The sequence below is a fragment of the Macaca fascicularis genome, chromosome 11 (assembly GCF_037993035.2).
Source record: "Macaca fascicularis isolate 582-1 chromosome 11, T2T-MFA8v1.1".
Classification (NCBI taxonomy): domain Eukaryota; kingdom Metazoa; phylum Chordata; class Mammalia; order Primates; family Cercopithecidae; genus Macaca; species Macaca fascicularis.
Window position 1 is genome coordinate 6463806 of NC_088385.1, and position 12342 is coordinate 6476147.

A 12342-nucleotide genomic window follows, 5' to 3' on the forward strand; every position below is an offset into this window, starting at 1 on the left:
CTTCATTGTTTGTTGGACTATCTGAATATTTCTTGGTATGCAAGCTTAACCTTTATGATGATACAAAAATGTTTCTTTCAATTTAAAAAAGAGGAAGAAAAACAGGCGGGTCCTGAACCAGCCATGAGCAGCCAAGGGGCCTGGAGATAGCACGACTGGAGCCAAGTGGGTGTCATGGCGGTGGAGGCAGCCCTTGACCTTGACCATGGACTGTCACTGCTTCCTGCAAATGTCAACGCCACCCACACTGGCAGTCATCCCTGGGGATTGCTTCCTTTGATAGGTCTGGAATCTCCATGTCATCAGTGCTCCTTGCAATAACATCTTCCTCCCACTGGTCACCGCACTCTCCCCAAATCAGGTAAAGCCTGTTGTCAAATGGTGCAATGTTCCATACTGCTGTAGTCTGAACCTCAGCTCAAGTGGTAAGTTTGCATATTAAGATGCGAGAGGCCGGATGCTGTGGCTCGCACCTGTAATCCCAGCACTTTGGGAGGCCAAGGCCGTCAGATCACCTGAGGTCGGGAGTTCAAGACCAGCCTGGCCAACATGGGGAAACCCAGTCTCTACTAAAAATACAAAATTAGCCAGGTCTGGTGGCACATGCCTGCAATCCCAGCTACTCGGGAGGCTGAGGCAGGAGAATCGCCTGAACCCGGGAGGTGAAGGTTGCGGTGAGCCGAGATCGCGCCATTGCACTCAAGCCTGGGCAACAAGATCGAAGCTCCCTCTCAAAAAAAAAAAAGTGAGGAAATTAAAACTGGTTGTAAGATTTCCTGTCCAGGAGTGGCCTGGAGCATGTTAGCCTACTGTTCTCACTAAGAGCTGCATCTACGTCCTGTTATCCCCACAGAAGAAGAAGCTGCTTTCCTGAGTACGGGTTCGCAGTCAACGCAATTCTGCATGCTCCTAGGAGGGAACCAGAAATGTGATGGGCGGCACTGGTGACCAGCCAGCACCTACAGGCCCGCACATTGCCAGGTGTGCTGAAACAGCAGAACCATAGCCCTCATTTTTCCCCTGGAGTACCATCCCCCCTGCAGCTTTCACTCAGGCATTCAGTTGGACTCTAGCCAGGCTGACCTGCAAGGAACTAGGATGAAGCGATTGTGCACCAGATTTCTGGGCAGCAGGTGGGCCTGAGGTGTAGGAAAGGCAATGATGAGTGATGTCTGGCCCGTGCTTCCGACTTTGCATCATGTTCTCAGCATGGCGCTCTGGGAAGCTGCTACCTATTGATTATGTTAGTATTGCAAGATGTAACCTCTTCACCATCTGGGGTTTGTCATTAATTTGTATTTAGAATGGTAAACCCCTTACCTCCTGTGCCTTCACACTTCCTGTCTACTCGTCTTACCTAACATTTCTCCATAGCACTTATTACTATCCAAAACACTGTACATTTAGCTTACTGTCTGTCTTCCCCCAGGATGTAAGCTTCATGAGGCAGGGATTTTGTCTCTTTTATCTTCTGCTGTATTTCCAGTCTGAGAACAATGCCTGGCACACAGTAGAACCTCAATAAATACCAAAAGGAAAGGCAAGGAGAGGAGAGAAGAGGGGAGGGGAGAGTAGGGGAGGGGGAAGGAAGGAAGGAAGGAAGGAAGGAAGGAAGGAAGGAAGGAAGGAAGGAAGGAAACGGAGAGACAAGGCATCAAAGACAACAGATGCATCTTTATAAAGAACGTGTCCATTTATTTTATTATTTTAAATCTGAACTTTCGTAAAATGACAGTTACTTGCATTTAGCTCCAAATGTTTTTGTGATGTGAACTGGAGACAAGCCCAGGTTTGGACCTTTGCATCTTCCTATCAGGTCCAGCGGCTGCACCATTCAGCCCTGTAACTTAATTTGCATCTGCTGAGACTGTGGCAGCCCCATTGCAAGTGACTCAGTTTTCTGAGTCACTAGTGATAGTAGGTAGGGGATGCCGTGCTCCTGACTGCATTTCTCTTACAGCTGGTCAAAGTCAGAAATGATGGTGAAGTACAGGAGGGTGCCCCAGGGCATGTGGGAATGCTTGCAGTGCCTGAGAACTCTGCGGTGGAGAGACCCCAGTGGGGTTCCGATACCTCAAAAGGATGCAGCTTAAAAGAGGACCTAAAAGAAACTTAAGCTTGAAGTTTCTGAGAAGTAGCATCATTTCTCTTCCTTCCTACACCCATTCTCTCAGCCTCTTTCTTTCTACACATATTCCCTCTTTAAGACCCCATCAAGCCGGGCCCCTGCAGACAGACAGCACGCCGTGTGGGGGTAGGAACGCGCTTGCGTGCACGTGCGTGTCTCCGCTGCCGTGCCCTCCTCTGCTGCAGGCTGAACTGCTCACACGTTGGTGTGCTGAGAACCTGACGACATCACGCTGCCCGGCTGGCTTTGGCCCGAAGGTGCTGAGCTGGCTGCCTGGCTCCTGCTTCGATCCCCACCTCCTGGGCTCCTCAAGGCCGGCTCATGCATCAGCTTGAGCTTCTCGTGCTCCTCTTTCAGGAAGAAGTCCACTAATAAGCTCTTCTCTTTCTTGATCTGGTCGCTGATGTCCGTGGGGATATCTGGAATCATCCAGTCCACGAGGACGCTCAGGAACATCACGAGGTTCTGCAGAAAGCCAAGCAGAGAGGGGCCGAGTTGGAGAGGCCTGGCCCGGCGAGGTGGTGACCCTGGAGCAGAATGCCTCCATGTCAATCCTGGCTTTGCAACTTACCAGCCCAGTGATCGCAACCAATGAGCATAACTCTACTTTGGTGTCCTCACCCATAAAATGCAGTGGCAACAGTGCCTACCCTGGAGTGGCTGTCAGGATGAAATGGGTTAATACGTGTGGGGCATCTGCGGCAGTGCCTGGCACAGAGCAGGACTCCGTCAGTAGTAGCTACTGCTTCTTCCCTTCACCAGGACTTGTGCCCCCACACCATCCTCAGAGTGTTCCCATGTGTCCAGTTCTTGCTTCTTGGCCTCTAAGCCTCCAGGCCCTCCATGCTTTAGAAAATGGAAAGTGGTTTTCTAGAAAGTGGCGACAAAGCCCAGTGGCTTCTCCTGGGCTGTCACTGTGCCACTTGCTCCTCTCCTCCCTCCATCTGGCTCTCTCTATCCTCTACACTAGAGACGGACTTGGGGTTTTCGCATTGACTTCGGGCCTTCGCTGACCCGGTGCACTGCTGACATTGACCTTACACCGTTCTCAGTCACTGCAGCCACCCCGGCTAACCCTGCCTCGCTGGGAACCCCTGCGTCCAGCTTGCCTCGATCGGGTCTAGGCTTTGGCGCACACTTGCAGTAGTCTTCCTTCTGGCTGCTAAGCCACATCCCTTTGCTGGTGCACACGGTAGGCTAGGACTGCTTCTCCCTGGAGGATTTACTGTCTCAGTGAATGAATACATGACAGCAATGCGTGGCATGGCTCAATGAATGCATCTGATTCCCATCCAATTCCCCAAGCCACATTTCACCCAGCTTTACCCAACACACTCCTCCCATTGTGATACTCTTCTCTGGCTGCCAGTTACGCACTCACATGCCTTTTCCCCTCTGGGACTGTGACTGAGCCCTTGAACCCTACATGTTCCTAGGGGTTCAGGGGAAGACGCTGGGGACCAACTGCTGCTTCCAGAGGCTCCTGGGCATCCTGGGTGCTTGCGAGCTGCTTCACCAAGTCACACACTCTTCCTCTCAATTCATTCCTTCTGGCGTGAGTGGAATGTCACATGTGACATATGGGAAAGTGAGGAGACTCTGGGGTGTGAGGCAGCACGGGATGTCTGAGTGATCATTCAAACATATCGCCCCCATCTCTCCAGAGGAAGAATGGCTGTCTTCTTTAGGTGAAAGACTAGCCGATGGGCTTCTCCACTTTCTGGGCCGGGGTCTGGGGGCAGGATACTTTAGAGCCCCCCAGAGATCTGCCTTCAGGGAATACAAAAGCCTGAAGGAGCCAAAGAGAAAAGGATCTGGGCTCGTTCTTCAGCCCTGCTTGAAGACCGGGGGCACCCAGAGTGGGAATTGGGGGCCCTCGAGCTCAGAGAATCTCAGCGATGCAATTGGAGCTGTGGCTATTGTCCCAGATAGGAATCACTGGGCTCGAGTTTGCTATTCATTCAGGGATGGCTCGACGGCTCTGGGGGCCCTTCCCACCAGATGTCTCAGTGGCTGAAACAACACTAACAAAGGAGGGAGCCCAGAGTGCAAGCAGAAAGGTTCCAAACCTGAGTTCTTTCATGATTGCAGAGATGAGATGGGGCTGTTTGTCTGCCCCAGGCTGGGACTCTGGTTTCAATGGCCCCTTTCCTTTCTTAGCCTTAGGTTTAAACAGGAATCTATCTTCACCCTGCAACTTACTCCACATCTGTCTTGTAACCTTACACTGTGTTTTATTCTCTGTCTGCAAAGTCCACCCATTAAAGAAAGCCCTCTCAAGAGTCCTCCTGGCTCACCCAGGAAGGAAGCCCTCACTTCTGCCTGCCACACATGAAGCTTTCTTATGTCACAGAGTACCATGGGAACCTGGAGGTAGGTGCAAGAAATGAGTGCAGTATCCTTACCCCTGCAGCTCGGATTTGAATGGGCTGTTCCTTATCCCAACAACTCACCTGGAAGATGATGACAAAAGCCAGACGGGCGGACAGAATAAACCAGTACTGTTTGGAAAACTCATAAGGGTTCGGAGCCCAGGGCGGCTCTCGGTAATCCTTAAACCTGCCCAAAGAGAAATGTGGTGTTAAGATCGGGAGGGGATGGAGAACAGGGTGGTAATTCTCTGGGTGAAACCTCAAGGGTTGGCTAGAGCATCAGGCATGCATGCCCTTGGCGTTGACTTGGAAAATAGGGGGAAGTGGGCAAAATCTATGGCCTAACCAACAAATTTCCAAAAAGGACTGAAGTCCAAAAAAGCCAATGTCAGCCTAGAAATGTCCTAAAAAGATGTTTCTACGACTCTCTCCAATAGCTCCCAAAGCTTACTTTGGTGTCAGGCTTCAACTCCCGAAGGAGCCCAGGGCATCTGAGGGTAGTCCAGGCCAGTGGGTCCACCTGGGCCTCCCACTAGCCTGTGACCTCTGTGTGGGTAGGGGAGACCCAGACACCCTGCATGGTGCTCTGCAGCCAGGGGGCTCGGGGAAGAGGCAGACACCAGCAGGCAGTCTCGGGCTTCTTCCCCTTCCAGATGCTTCAGGACTACAGCCACCAGAGGGGCTGGCCTGGTTTCATGGCTGCATTGTGGAACCAGAAAGAAGGCTGATCCAGACCAAGCTGGAGGCTGAGTGAATTTGGGATGGGAGGGTCATGAAGCATCATAGTTGATCAGTCTTGTGTTTTGCTAATCATGTTCCTGATCTGTCTGCACGGTTTAAACAATAAAATGTTAACGCCTGACCTGAGCTCGTGCCTCTTTCTCAGACCCACAGAGAAGCCTTGGGTTTTCCCTCACCCTTGCCTTTTCACCCCCATTCCAGAATGATTCATGTGAAAACTAGCTCATTTCCTCAGACTCACATTTTTCTAAGCCTGGAATAATGACAAGAGGCTGGTACCAGAACTATGACCCTTCCTGGAGCAGTTTTCTCCATGGAATTCAACAGCTCTTTGCTGCTCAATAAAAGCAAAGCAAGTCCTGGGCTACAGAAAGAGGTGGGTGGTGTCAGGCCACCAAGCAGTGACAGTGGCTGCCAAGGAAGGCAGGCAGGGACTCCGCCCAGGTCAGTCCCTGAGCAAAGGGCTTTTCTGGAAGGTTTCACATTTCATCTTCACTATAGCATCCTCAGGCAGGCATTGTTACCCCAGCATAACACAGGAGGAACCTGAGGCTTGGAGAAGTTGAAGTGTGTGGCCAAGGTCTCGTGACCAGTAAAGGCAGAGTCAGGGTAGGAATGTGAGTCTGGCTGAATCTGGGCTTTCTTTCCGTTATCATAGGGCACCTTACCAATGGCCACAATGTAGGGGCATTCAGAAGTAGGTGCTCTTTGGTCCTTCTCCTGCCATAAATGAATTAGCTGCTCTAAAAGGCCCACATAAAAGCCTGTTGGTTTTCCGTTGTCCAAAGAGATGAGAGAAGAAGAGAAGAGGAGGAAGAGGAAAAGAGATGCACATACAAAGATAGAAAAGGGTGCAATGATAAGAGTCAGCAACAGAAAGACACAACTGAGAAGTGGACACTGGGGACTCGACTAGGGTTTGGCAGGAGGCCAGGAGCTACCCTCTCCCTGCCCGACTCCCCCTCTCCCAACAGCTGATCACAGCTGCCGCACGTTTGGTTTGACATCCGGATGAAAAGCAAAGCTGACTGCAGCCCAGCAGAGCACCACAGGATTCATCATAACCACCCTCAGCTGAGGACAGAAACACGGCCAGCTCCAGATTATCCTTGCTGATGGGAGAGAGGGAGAGCGAGGCTAAGTGAATGAGAACATCTTGGGGTGGGAAAAACCTCAGCCTCACCTATCCTCCTGTTGCCTCCAGACAGGACGCCATGGCAGCAGGCAATTTATCTCACTCTTCTAGAGACCTCCAGAGGAGGGTGACACACACACACGCACTCCTTACCATGGGGAAATCCTTCCCCAGGTTCAGCCCAGTCCCTACTGCTACAATCAAAGTCCATTTCTCTTGTTCTCTAGCTCCATCTCTGCAGGAACAGCTGCTCGCTGACCTCAGTATGCGAGCCACTGCTCACCCCTCTTTTTTCCAGTCTGAAAAGAATCCATAAATAATCTAATTCTGGTTCCACCTCTGCTATTAACTCACCCCAGCTTTTGGGAATGTCACTTTGTCCTCCCTCAGTGTCTAAAACATGTTTCGAGTCTAACAAGCATATCCATCTAATCGAGGATCTGCAGAAAGATTAACACAGAGATCTGTACAGAAAATAGCTCGAATGCAGACAGGCTAAGTGTGGTTCTGTTAGGAACTGATGGTAAAGCCATGCCACAGAAAAGAACAGTGAGCAATTTAATATTCATCTGCTCACATTTCTTTCCAAAGCTAACTTTATAAAAACTATGACCTACAGTGAGAAATACATTTTACACTCATGCACATACACAGACTGCAATAAAAACTACACAAAACATACTTTGCTGTGTGCAATGCACTAGTATTTTCCTATTCTACTCTATCTGATCCTAACCCACCCTATTCTTTAAAATGCCGATCATGACCCACTAAAGTGATTTCATAATTCACTAATGAACCATGACTCATAGTTTGAAAAACCTTGATTCTCCTAAGCCCCGACCACCAGGTAAATGACTCGCTGTTTACATTCCAATGTAAGTTCAGATTTCACAATTGTTTTTAAATTTTACCCTAAGAAGTCAGGCTTATCAAATGTTTCACTGAGTAACTCAGAAGACACTAATTAAACCAAGAGATAATTAGCTTTAAGAATAGAAGTGTTCACCAAAGAGAGTGGCTAATCAACCTAATTACTTCCACCACTGTGATGCTGAGTGTTTTGTTTCTAAACACAGTGCTTAGCACTGGCAACAGTTTGTGCTTTGGAGGCAGCAGGTGAGGGGTTGAAAGCCCCGACCAGCACTGTAGTTCTCTGTCCTCTTGCAAGTTACCTAACATTCTGATGCCCAGCTTTCTCAACTATAAAATGGGCCTGAACTTTCCACCACAGAGTTGTTCTGAAGACGGAGGGTCAACATCGAGTGCTCCGCACACTATCTGGCCCATCAGAGGACCCAATAAATAGCAGCTGTTCTTTCTCTTTTTACTGGAAGTTACTTATGGAATACACCTTTTCGGTTAAAAGACGACAGAGCATGTAGACCACGGCTTCCAGTTCCTCCTAGCTTTCCAGGAGGATTTTTGAGCATGCAAGCACTAAATGCTGTAAGTTTTAGTGCAAATCAGGAGTCAGCCAAGGGCACAGCTGCACAGGGCTTCTCTCAGGACCTCTGTCCAGGTAAATAGCATGAAACGGACAAGTGCTGGCTGGTGGGTGGAGGCCACAAGACAGCTCCACAACAGACCTGTTCCCATGGCTTGGGGAGCTCGGGTCTCCCAAAGTCCCACTGAGTTCCCCAGCATTGGGTGAGCCCCTACATCTGGGCAGCCTCCTGCAGCTGCCAGCCGTGGCCCCCAAAGAGATGCAGAGTTTAATCCCCGGCATATTATTTTAGGGACATTCCTGGATCTCACCCTCACCCCTCCAGTCCTCCTTCATTTTCCTTGAGGCTTAACATAAAGTTTGAGAGTTCCCCTGAGTTTTCTAATAGGGAGAGACTTCCAATAATGAGACAGCTAGCCTGTCTAAAAAAAAAACCTAGTCTGCATCTGGATCAGCTATGCCACTTACTGAAGAGCCCGAGGAAGTCATTCCACATTTCCGAACCTAGGTCCCGGATCTACAGAGTGCAGCTCCCAAAATGTGTATCCCAGTGCTGAGCATACAGGAGCTGTCTCAATCTCAGCCAGGAGTGAATGAATAGATGTGCGTGCGTGCGTGTCTGTGTGTGTGTGCGTGTCTATGTGTGCGTGCATGCGTGTCTGTGTGTGCGTATACCTTGCGTGTTAAAGGAAGACGCTGTGAGAATTAAGACAATCTATGTGAATATGATTTCTGGAGCTTCTGCAGAAAATGAACACAAGTTTCTTCTGGGAGAGAACAGCTGGGATGGGAGCTGAGAAGTGACCCTTTTCTTCTCATATACATACATAATACGTGTCTATGGAATTACTTTTATAATTAAAAAGTTCAAAATGGTAAAAGATGAACGTAATTAATGGCAATGCACAGTTGATTCAAGTACATTTTTATATTAAGCTTTCCTGAGCAAAATTATAGTGTTAATTTCGACAGACTCATATATGAAACTGACACAGAAATCAACTTAATAGTTTAGCTTTAAAATTATGTTAATATTTTATCTAGATTGTTCTAACTTTGTGAAAAATCACATTGATTGAATTGAATTTGTACATGACTTAAATAAGATTTCCATTAACTCAAAATATCTTTCATTGTAAAATGAAAACAATACCTTAAAAGTTCTACAAGTTAATACCATGTTAATGCATAGAAAAATGCCTAGAAAACATTCACCCATAAGTATAACCCTATTACTGTCGGAAGGATGCCTGGGTTGGGCAGGGGTTAGGGTGGAGGCAGAACAGAGGTGGAGTGGTTGCCTGTAATGTTTAGAATTTTTGTAGAACTAGATTAATAAATGACATGTCATTAAACCTGAAGTTTTTCGAAAAGAATCTTTGAAGATTTTTTTATTCCAAAGCCCCCATTTTTACAGATGAAAAAACTGAGGTACAGAGAGGAGAGAGACTCAGGGCTCAGATGTCCTCATCCTGTCCTCACTTGCAGGGTGACTCGTGACAGTGACATCTGCCACAACTCATCACAACACAAAGTCACTGTGGGCAGGGATGGTGCTGAAGTCAACGATCAGTAACAGCTTTTTAATGAGCTTTTGTGATGTAATAAATCAGCTAGTAAATGCATTTCTCAACTCCAAATAGCGGCGCGTAAAAAACATTTTAACAGCCCCGGTGGAAATTAATGTCATATTAATGTTGAACACAACTACATACAATATTTTCATACCATCTGAGCTACTTAAGACTGCCTTCTGGAACTGGCCCTTAACAAAGGAAAACAGTACAGGCAATTAGGAACTAATGAGTAGCATGTCAATCCAGTGGTTGATAAGAATCAGGAAAGACGACACCCAGAAAAGCTAACAGCCTCTGGTTTCAGTGGGGAGCAGAGGGGAGGCAGCCATGGGCTGGAAGGGAGCACCCTCTTCAAAGGCTTTTCTCAGGATATGAGGTGTGCAAGCCCTTAGGACCTGCAGGAAAACCTGGCAGGAGCCATCCACAGAAGCTGCTGCTGGAAGCTCAACAAACACCTCCAAGCAGACCCGTTGGGTGGACCATGCCCGGGTAGGCTCTTCAAGCTCTGAGACAGGATCTCTCTGCCCTGTTCCAGCTGAGCTGGGAAGTCAAGCCCACATTCGTCCTCCAGGATGTGGCGGCCCCTCGACCCTGTCAAATGGTTGCTAATCGTGCCTGCAGATTGATGTCACGGGACTGTTTACGGAGCAGCCCTGCCAGAGCAGTCAGATGACTGAGGCAAGCATTGCTCCAAAATGCTGGGAATGCATCTCAAACGGGCAGCCGGAGACTTGTCCTAACTTTTATTGCTATTTTTAAGATACCTCTATCCCTGGCGAGGCTGGGTTGGAGCCGCAGACCTCAGTTTTATTTGACCACATTTATCTCCAGAGGTCACTGAAAGCTAAGAATAAGAAGGGTCAACAAGTTCCCAACGTTATTTGCCAGAAAATCATGGCAAACCTCGTTTCCCACCACGGAAGCAGTTTTAACTGGCTCTAGGACTAGCTGAAGAGTTATCTCTGTTTCTCAAAATATTCCTCTATCACAGTCCCTTCTCCTCCTCCTCCCCTCTCTCTTTCTTTCTCTCTCTGTCTTCCATGTACATATAAATGTATATGGAATTATCTCAAGCATCTCAATTCCTGACTCAGAAAGACATCATAGAGGTTATGCCTCTGCTTTCTAAATCTCCAGAGAATTGAGTGACCCAGACAAGTTCACACAGCAGGCAGTGGACGGGACTCACATGAGGCAGAGATTTCCATCAACAACCCTTATCAATCTAGGAAACGTAGTCCCCAGAGCACGCCTATTTGACATATTATGTCTAGATCACCTGCTGACCCTATTTTCTGAACATCTACCTACATTTCACAGTAGGGCATCTCTTTATGTTAAACGGAACCCTCAGTGTAACCCCATAGTCTTCACACTGTAGGCACAGACATAACACCAATAAAAAGCCTGATCTCATCACTGCCCTCTGAAACACCTGCAGTGGTACCCTGTGACCCTACGAGAGGCTCCACGCACCTCAACAGGACCAGCATCCTCTCCTTAACATGGAGTTTGTTTTTTCTTTCAGCCTCCTCTCTCATAGCTTACCCCTCTCACCTGAGCCTATCTCCCTGGAATACAGTATTCTCTCGGAACCTCCGTCACCACCTGACACAGCCCTTGCTGCCCCGTGGCCCACCACCCTCCCCACCCTGCTTACCAGCCAGGCTGATGTGGCCACATGAGTGGGGAGTTTCCATGTGATCATCTCCATGGCCATTCTTCAGGTTTCATCTCCCTTGAAACATCCCCTCAACACTTAAGTCTGGGCTAGGTGCAGGGCCTCCCTCCTCAGGGATCCCTTAGCTCTCTGTTGTTATCCTATTGTCAATCATTAAAGCTCTATTTTAATTTTAATTCCTTGTTTGCTTACTTGCCTGCTCCATCTAGAGTTCTCGAGGGAGGCACTAGGTCTTGCTCCCTATTACATAACCAAGGCCAAGCCTTTAGTAGCGTCTCAAAAGTATTTGCCTAATGAATCTGTAATCCTCACTGGTACTGAGAGAGGGGAAGCAAAAATGACGGATGCTTCAAAGTCACTTCAGCTTGATCTTGCGATGATTTGTTTTCTGCAAATAAATTTTCTTGGCAGAAATACAGAATGAAAGTGCACTTGCTATGCATGTGCCCACTGATAATTCTGCCACTCAGTGTCAGACCTTTTTCTAAAACAGGCCACAACCAAGTCATGATCTTATCTACTTGCATGGGAATAATGGGGAGATGATTATCAGAGCCTCACAGCTGGCTGGAAAAATCCAGCGACTCAGAAGGCAGATACAAGAAAGCTCAATCTGATCCACACATAATCACAACACCTGGTGTCCTGGACATTGGTTGTTTTGGCTGAATAGCACCCATTTTCCTTATTTCTCACCACAGTTCCTGGCAATCATATGGAACTCAAAAACACAGTCAACATTGACTGCAGTGGAACTGGGAGGTGGGCAGAGACTGGATTTGGGCAGACTGGATTGAATAAAAACCTGCCTGAGATTAGACCTACCCTCAACTTTCCATAGGGACCATTTAAAATCCCTATTGGCCGGGCGCGGTGGCTCAAGCCTGTAATCCCAGCACTTTGGGAGGCCGAGGCGGGCGGATCACGAGGTCAGGAGATCGAGACCATCCTGGCTAATATGGTGAAACCCCGTCTCTACTAAAAAATACAAAAAAAAAAAAACTAGCCGGGTGAGGTGGCGGGCGCCTGTAGTCCCAGCTGCTCGGGAGGCTGAGGCAGGAGAATGGCGTGAACCCGGGAGGCGGAGCTTGCAGTGAGCTGAGATCCGGCCACTGCACTCCAGCCTGGGCGACAAAGCGAGACTCCGTCTCAAAAAAAAAAAAATCCCTATTAATTTAAGCCAGATATATCTGAAAAGCATACTCACAGGTGTTAGTGGAAAATCTGATGGTCAAGGGCAAGATCAGAGACCCTTGTGCTC

At 48.3% G+C, this 12342-nt stretch overlaps 1 protein-coding gene across 4 annotated transcripts in view; it reads right to left on the bottom strand.

Annotated features, from left to right (window-relative positions):
• Positions 1-1674: 1674 nt before the first annotated feature.
• Positions 1675-12342, bottom strand: part of ANO2 (anoctamin 2) — a 383296-nt gene continuing 372628 nt past the window's right edge. For 3 of the 4 annotated variants that reach the window (XM_045364578.2, XM_074006133.1, XM_074006135.1), the window contains 2 exons: positions 4582-4687; positions 1675-2593 (listed from right to left, as the gene is read on the bottom strand). In XM_045364578.2, the coding sequence (XP_045220513.2) occupies positions 2324-2593; positions 4582-4687 (376 nt within the window). In that variant the 3' untranslated portion in view covers positions 1675-2323. Of the gene's footprint in view, positions 2656-4581; positions 4688-12342 lie in introns of all 4 variants that reach the window. The other variant, XM_074006134.1, reaches the window with a different exon arrangement.